An 8,985-nucleotide genomic window follows, 5' to 3' on the forward strand; every position below is an offset into this window, starting at 1 on the left:
TATATTTTAGGTTAGGTTAATTACACTAAACATCTTTATTATATGACTCAATGTCGAATGTATTTCTTGCATTTTAAAATCAAATACTTACATCTTTTATAATGTGAAATTTTTACACTTACATCCTCTTTGAGATATATTTATAAATTTCTTATCCCATAAACTCTTGGGATATTTACAAAGAGATTATCAAAAATCTCATAAACTCTCGAAATATTCATAACGAAATCAAGACATAAAATAATATCGTGGCCAAGGGATGTTCTTCTTGATGCATATACTTCAAGAAGAAGATCCACACGGCGCTCGACTTTCATGGAGATCAAATAAATTTAAAGGAGGTATTCCACACGCTATGGTCGAGAAATACGCTAAATTAGCCCTTAAATCACGGAGAACAATCTAAAAGAAGAATCAAAAGAACAAACATAATTGTACCCATAAAGGCTCATATATCAATTAAATTAATTTTTCTTCAAATAAAAAAGGAATATTCATAATTAAATACATATAAATTTCGATTTTCCAGCTAACAGTTTCTTCTTCTCATTGGCATTCCTTTCTCCTTATGGAGCAATTTTTTTTAAAAGAGATAAAAAGTAGAGGCTGAGCCAGGATTTCAAGTTTATGAGTTCGAGTTTCTTATATATAATGAATTTTTAAGATAAATATAGGGTTAGACCTTAAAATTTGTACTACATAAAATTTCTGAATGTGTCTCAATCCCAAACTTAGGGGTGTTCATGGTTCGGTTTGGATCGGTTTTTCCCTAAAAAGAAACCAAACCAAGTAAGTCGGTTTTTCAAATATTAGAACCAAACCAAACCAACTAAGTCGGTTTTTTCTCGATTCGGTTTATGTCGGTTTTTCGGTTTTTCCGGTTATTTGTCGGTTTTTTCTTAAATATAAGACATACACTACCAAACACATATTTCGGCGACCACATTTTTAATGTAACACTATCAAATCAATTGCCCTTTGAGAAATCTATTATTTACCAAGATATATTGATGATAATTGAATCAAATAGTGATGAATAATTTAAGAACTCAATTAAAAATATATTATTTTTAACATGAATAGATTCTTACACTTAACAAAAGAAAACTACCAATCAAACTAGAATGTAAAGGTAAAGAACTGTACTAAAAGTGCGAACGATTAACATATACTATAAAATTTTTGAAATTTTGTATAAAAGTATACATATATATAAGTGTAATAATGAATTTAAAATAGTTACTCCTATATTCGGTTTGATTCAATTTTTTTTTTTATTAAAATCAAAACCAAACCAAATTTGATCGGTTTTTAAATTTCAGAACCAAAACCAAACCAAACCAAAAAGTATCAATTTTTTTGACCGGTTTGGTTTGGTTTTTAGTTTGGTTCGCTTTTTTGGATTTTTATGAACAACCCAACCCGTGATAGAAAGAGTGTGTGTTATGAAATTGATCGTTAAATCGACCTAATTGCGGTCCAGTGCCCTTTACTGACGCTGCCAAAACTTGGTCTAATTTCAGTAGGCCAGTCATTAGGTCCATAGCGTAGTCGTTGGGGGAGGGGGGAGGGGGGAGGGGGGAAGGGACAAATGGGCCATGGCTGCTACCAGTCCTGTCAGATAACACGTTTTTTCAGTTTTCAATCAGTTTCCGCTATTTCCTTTCGAGGCCCGACAAATTTGAATTTACGCTGTATAAGATTCATTAACAGCTTGTTTGGTTGGTTGTTATTAGAGACTAATTAAGAATTTATATTTTATGGGTTCAATATCTGAGGTTTTTAATATTGAACCTATAGCAGATTTCTCTATAATAGTATTCATATATAATAACACTTCATTATAAAAGTCAAATTTTTCCGGAAATAATTTTCATGTTATGTGATAATATATATTCTATATATCAACATTTCGCTATAATATCCAAAAATATTCGGAACAAACGAGGTTGTTATAGAGAAGTTTGACTGTATTATTATGAGTTCATAGCTACTATTTGTTGCAATATTAATGAATTTTTACACATAAATTATGCTCCACATTAAAAGTACCAGGTTCAGATGAACACGACACCATAAAGCTAGATATGCACCTGGTTCTTATGTATCATTTCTTAATGTATCGTATAGTTGTATTGTATTGTATTGTCTGTACCGTTTTGATGTGTACAATGTTTGGATGAATTGTATTGTTTGTTGTCGTTTCATGATGCCATGCATTAATAATATGAAGAATAAACTTACAATATAATAAAGAGAAAGTAAGATACGAAGTAGAATTATTATATAAAAAGGTAGGATAGAAGATAAAATTAGATTATTTAATAATAAGGAAGGGTAACAACAACAACAAAAAATCCAGTGTAATCTCAAGAGTGGAATCTGAGGAGGTAGTGTGTACACAGACCTTACCCTACCTTCAAGAAGGCAGAGAGGCTGTTTCCGGAAAACAAGGAAACAACCACACCAAATCGATCGTCCCATAAAAAGATACTTTTCATCGTTACGTAATGAGAGATTTAACAATACGATACAATAAACGTTAAGTAATAATCAAAACAAATATTGTATTTAAAGTGATCATACGATACAGGAGAATATGTAACAACCATCCAAACAAGTTGTAAAGGGTAAAGTGCTTTCTATTAAAAAATACAATACAATATGTAAGAACCATCCAAACAAACTGTAAAGATCTCTAATTAAATGTGAAAAAATTATATCTATCTCAATTCTCACAGTAGTTTTTGGTGGTTTCTAGATAGCACGTCATCCTTGTATTTCTTGTACTTTTCTATCCGGAAAAAGTAGTTGGATTTTTAAAACAACACGTCGGATTTTTTATATCTAGTATTTAAAGTATTTTTTAAAATTGTATTATATAATGTACTATTTCAAAGATAACGTATAAATATGAGATATCTTGTTAACTTCATCCTTTTTAAATAGACAAATATTAGTGTATCATTTGTTTAGTACAATTGATTTATGATAAGAAAACCAGATAAAATATTCGCGTTTTAAAAATTATGACTTGTTCGTTTTGTATCTCAACTGCTAAAACTGCTAAGTGATGATTTTCTTAATATTGTGACTTCTTAGTTGTTGGAGTCGATGAAGATGACAGAGGCCATTCGGTTTTGGACGTGAGAGTTTGAGGTGGTCTTTTGGGCCTTGGGCCTAATTGTTGTGCTAACAATGCTCCAACAATTGGGTCTGGTCACCCTTAGCCCACTTATGGATCTGCCCTGTCCAACTATTGTAAGAACATAGTGTATAACACATGTTGTTTTATATTTTACTTATTTTCTCCATACCTTTGTATTTTAATTATTTGCTTCATCCTTGTATTTCTTTTATGTACAACTTTATCCTAGCTAATAGGACATTGTCACTTGGCAATGTAGTATGTTGCCCTAAAACATTCATTCTGTATATAAAGTTGGGGTTGTACACTTAATACAATTCAATCATTTTTGAATGTACAAAAGCAGAAATCTTCAATTCTTTCTCTCTTTTTTTCATGGTATCAGAGCATGTTTAATTCTGCTATCTTTTTCTGCTTTCTCAGTCATAAATCAGTTTTTCTTCTTCTCTTAAGCTTATCTGCTATGGTTACTTCACCGGAGTCGGCTGATACTCTAGCTTATGCTTCTGCTGCCACCACTAATGTTCCTGCACCCACAATCACCATTGTTTCAGGAGTGATCGACTCTACTCACCCTTACTACCTTCATCCTTCTGACTATCCAGGGATGAACCTTGTGTCCTCAGCTTTTGATGGAAAAGGATATGGAGGTTGGAGAAGGGCAGTTATCATTGCCTTGTTTGCAAAGAACAAGCTGGGATTTATCAATGGTACTCTTATTATCCCTAAGGTTGATTCTGCAATCCAGCAAGCCTGGGGTAGATGTAATAATATTGTACTTTCATGGCTTCTCAACTCCCTGTCCAAAGAGATAGCTGAGAATGTGCTTTATTCACAGAGTGCAAAGGATTTATGGAGTGACCTGGAAGATAGATTTGGACAGGCAAATGGAGCAAAGCTGTTCCAATTACAAAAGGAATTAAGTTCAGTGGTGCAAGGTAATTCAAGTGTATCAACTTACTTCACCAAAATGAAGGGATGAACTAGATGCACTCAATACATTTTCTGCTTGTGTTTGTGAGTGTGAGTGTGGTGCAAAAGTCAAAAACTTGAAATCACACCAAGATGAGAGACTATTACAGTTCCTAATGGGACTAAATGATATATTTATTGGGGTAAGGAGTAACATATTATTGTCATCACCTTTACCTTCCATTGGACAAGCATACTCTCTTGTGATTCAAGATGAGAAACAGAGGGAGATACATGCTACCCCTGCATACTTAGGGGGATCTGCCTCATTCATTGCTGCAAACCAACCAGAAAATTTCAGAAAATTTAATGAGAACAGGATGCAGAAAACAAGTTTTGAATTTAAGAAATATTTAGGAATTTGTTCCTATTGCAAAAAGCCTGGACATAGCATAGAGAAGTGCTATAGAATTCATGGGTTTCCAGCTGATTTCAAGTTCGCAAGGGAGAAAAGATTTCAAGGAGGTGCCCAGACAAACAAAGCTTCCTTTTCAAATGAAGAAAATGAACAGGGAGCAGAAAGTGCATCAGGAGTTCAGAATCTCACCAAGGAAAATGTGGCTGAGCTGTTGCAGCTTATTCAGCAAGTGAAAGTGGGACAAAACAGTGCAGGAACCTCTGATGTTGCAGCAAATGTAAGCTATGCTGGTATGACCAATTTATTTGAAGATTTAGCCTGTTTAATTCAAATCAATGATGAGTCTTGGACATTGGATAGTGGAGCGACAGAACATATGTCTTTCAACAAAGATTTTTTTACAGATTTAAAAACCTTGGCTAAACCTCTCATGGTAAAACTCCCAAACTCTTACAGAGTTCAGGTCACTCATTCAGGAACTATTTCTCTTTTGCCTAATCTGATTCTTCGAAATGTTCTTTACATTCCATCCTTCAAATATAATATGTTATCTGTGCACAAGTTGTGCAGACAACTCAAGCAATATGTTTTATTCACACCTTTTTCATGTTTTCTTCTACAGGGCCCTTCAGTGAAGAGCTCACTGGAGATTGGTAAAGAGGAAGGGGGCCTCTACATTCTCAGATCCAGACATACAACACCAGTGTCTAAAAGTTCACCTAAGTTTAGAAGTGTTTTTATTCCAAGAAGGAATTCTGTTTCCAATCATAGTTTGTGCTCATGTTTTAGTTTTTCTGATTCAATTGTAAAAGAGAAGTTGTGGCACTATAGATTAGGCCATATGCCCTTTAGCAATATGAAAAATGTTCATCAGTTTCTATATCCAAGCGTTCCAAATTCTCCACTCCATGTGTTATTTATCCTATGGCAAGGCAGTCCAAACTTCCTTTTCCCTCTAGTTCTATTTCTACTAAGAAAGTGTTTGAATTAATTCATGTGGATACCTGGGGACCATACAATAGTGCTACATATGATGAATTTAAATATTTTCTTACAATTGTTGATGACTTCAGTAGAGGCACATGGACTTACCTACTAACCAACAAATCCAATTCATTCACTATTCTAAAAGGTTTTATAGCTATGGCAGAAAGACAGTTTAACAACAAGTTGAAAACTATAAGGACGGATAATGCTTTTGAATTGGGAAGTGGTAAAGTTCAATCAGAATTTTTTGAGTCACTAGGTATTATTCATCAAACCACTTGTGTGACCACACCACAACAAAATGGAGTTGTGGAGAGAAAGCACAGGCATCTTTTAGAGACATCCAGAGCCTTGTTATACCAATCACACCTGCCTATATCATACTGTGGTGACTGCCTTCTTACAGCGACCTATTTGATCAACAGATTTCCTTCAAGTGTCTTAAAGCTTAAGACTCCTTATGAAGTTCTTTTTTCAAGCAAGCCAAAGTACTCTAACCTTAGATGCTTTGGGTGTTTATGTTTTGCTTCTACTGTTTCAAATCAAAGAACTAAGTTTGAACCAAGGGTTATACCTTGTGTGTTCTTAGGTTATCCTCATGGAAAGAAGGGTTACAAAGTGTTGAACCTCAAGAATTTGAAGCCTTTCATTTCTAGAGATGTTGTATTTCATGAAGAATTCTTTCCATTTGCTTCTATTAAGTCTAATTCTTCTTCTGAGATTTCTTTACCCACTGCTCCAGTTTCTGCAAGTCATCAGACTCCTGAACCTTTACCTTTTCCTATCAGACCTCACACTAAAGCCTCCAAAGAGGCTAATGAATCATCAAGTGACTTCTGTTCTTCCCCCATTTCTTCAAATCATCCTAGTACACCTATTCCCTCTATCTCTCCTTCTAGTTTCTCTCCAGATTCTCCAGTAACATCTAGTCAACGACATACATCTGCACCAGTTTTTCCTTCTTTGGATTCTGATTCTATGATGGATGTTCTTATTAGGAAGTCTACCAGACCACACACAACTCCATCTTATCTCAAGGATTTATCTGTAATGCACTCCAACTCACAGATGTTAGCAACTCTTGCTTTCTCACACCAGTTACACCTACTTGTATATCTTTCAGTGGACTATCTACTACCAGTCAACATATGCTAAATACATTATCCAATATACAAGAACCTACGGACTATTTACAGGCAACACATCACCCAGGGTAGCAAGAAGCAATGAATAAAGAGATTGAGGCACTTGAACTTAATAAGACTTGGGAAGTAGTTGAATTACCACCCGGGAGGAAAGCTTTACCATGCAAATGGGTGTATAAGGTTGAACACCATTCAGATGGGAGTGTGGAAAGACTAAAGGCAAGATTGGTCATTAGAGGAGACATACAAAAAGAGGGAATAGACTTCAATGAAACTTTTTCACCTGTGGTGAAGATGACCACAATCAGATGCATACTGGCCACTGCAGTAAAGAAAGGATGGGGTCTATACCAGCTAGATGTGAATAACGCTTTCCTACATGGAGATCTAAACGAAGAAGTGTACATGAAATTCCCACCCGGGGTTGTACCTACTTCACCTACTCATGCATGCAAATTAAAGAAATCAATTTATGGGCTACGACAAACATCTCGTTAGTGGTATGCTAAACTTACAATTGCTTTGAATTTTAAGGGATTCACTCACTCATTCAACGACTATTCCCTGTTCTTTAAAAGGTCAGATTCTTCCATTTCTATAGTGGCTATCTACGTGGATGATATACTCTTGACAGGAAATGACACTACAGAACTACATGCTTTGAAAGAATTTCTCAATCAAGAATTCAAAATTAAAGATCTCGGGGACTTACATTTTTTTCTAGGCATGGAAGTTGTCCGAGAAACAGATGGACTCCTCCTTTCTCAGCGCAAATTCACTTTAGACCTTCTCCAAGAATTTGACTCTCTCCATTTGTCACATGTTTCTTCTCCACTCGATTCGTCTACTCGTTTGTCTACTCACACAGGGGAACCCGTGAAGGATCCCACCTTGTATCGTCATCTCCTTGGAAAACTTAACTACATCACTCACACCCGCCCAGACTTATCCTTCATTGTCCAGCACCTCAGCCAGTACATGCAGGACCCTCGACAACCACACCTAGATGCAACACTCCGTGTGCTTCGCTATCTGCTCAAAGATCCTGGGCTTGGGCTTTTTATGTCCGCTTCCTCCTTCTTCAAGCTCCTAGCTTTTTGTGACTCCGATTGGGCCACCTGCCCGGACTCAAGAAAGTCGGTCAGTGGTTTTTACATTTCCCTTGGTACCTCTCCGATCTCTTGGTAATCCAAGTAGCAAACTTCCATCTCGTTCAATTCAGCCGAGGCAGAATACAAATCTATGCGGCGAGTGGTTGCAGAGCTCACATGGTTGGTTCGTCTTTTTGAGGATTTGTCAATTCCTATTTCCCTTCCAGTCCCTCTTCACTCCGATAGCCAAGTAGCAATTCATATAGCAAAAAAACCCTATTTTTCACGAACGGACGAAGCACGTTGAAACGATTGTCATTTTGTACGCGACCAATACCTTGCTGGGCTGATTTCGTTAACCTTTGTTCGATCTTCTGCCCAGTTAGCAGATCTCTTCACCAAACCACTCACTGGACCTCTTCATCGTGATCTTTTGGGCAAGTTGGGTGTGTTTTCTACCCCCTCCAACTTGAGGGGGGGTGTTGGAGTCGATAAAGATGACAGAGGCTATTCGGTTTTGGACGTGAGGGTTTGAGGTGGTCTTTTGGGCCTTGGGCCTAATTGTTGTGCTAACAATGTTCCAACAATTGGGCCTAGTCATCCTTAGCCCACTTATGGGTCTGCCCTGTCCAACTATTGTAAGAACATAGTGTATAGCTCATATTGTTTTATATTTTACTTATTTTCCCCATACCTTTGTATTTTAATTATTTGCTCCATCCTTATATTTCTTTTATGTACAATTTTATCCTAGCTAATAGGACATTGTCACTTGGCAATGTAGTATGTTGCCCTAAAACATTCATTCTGTATATAAAGTTGGGGTTGTACACTTAATACAATTCAATCATTTTTGAATATACAAAAGCAGAAATCTTCAATTCTTTCTCTCATTTTTTTCATTAATATCAATTAACACAGAAATCACGTGTGAAAGTTTTTCTTCCTTCTAATTACGATATTGTTTTATCTTAAATATACAGCATAGTAAGTTATACAAAAAATGTTAAGCATTGTCGATTTCTTAATAATTGTTATTCGATTAAAATGCAATAACTTTCTTTTCTAACTAATGGAGATAGAATTTAAAAAATGCACAAAATGACTTATTTATTCTCTTAATTAATAAACAAACCAAATGCTAGCTTTTATTACTATACATTAAGAGGAGTTATCAGTTTGCCCATAATTAGAGCTTGCAAATTAGGTACAAAAAAATATTTTGTTGTTTGTAAATTAATTTTTTGCAATTATAGAATCGCAATTCTAATTATTAACAATAAT

General features: G+C 35.5%; 1 protein-coding gene across 1 annotated transcript; it reads left to right on the top strand.

The window, feature by feature from the left end:
* Positions 1 to 3,611: 3,611 nt before the first annotated feature.
* LOC142165756 (uncharacterized) lies at positions 3,612 to 5,469 on the top strand. Its single transcript, XM_075224128.1, has 3 exons — positions 3,612 to 4,086; positions 4,190 to 4,992; positions 5,101 to 5,469. The coding sequence occupies exons 1-3, from the start codon at positions 3,612 to 3,614 to the stop codon at positions 5,467 to 5,469; spliced, it is 1,647 nt and encodes a 548-aa protein (XP_075080229.1).
* The last annotated feature ends 3,516 nt before the right edge of the window (positions 5,470 to 8,985 follow it).

This window comes from Nicotiana tabacum, chromosome 11 (assembly GCF_000715075.1).
Source record: "Nicotiana tabacum cultivar K326 chromosome 11, ASM71507v2, whole genome shotgun sequence".
In the NCBI taxonomy this organism is placed as follows: Eukaryota; Viridiplantae; Streptophyta; class Magnoliopsida; order Solanales; family Solanaceae; genus Nicotiana; species Nicotiana tabacum.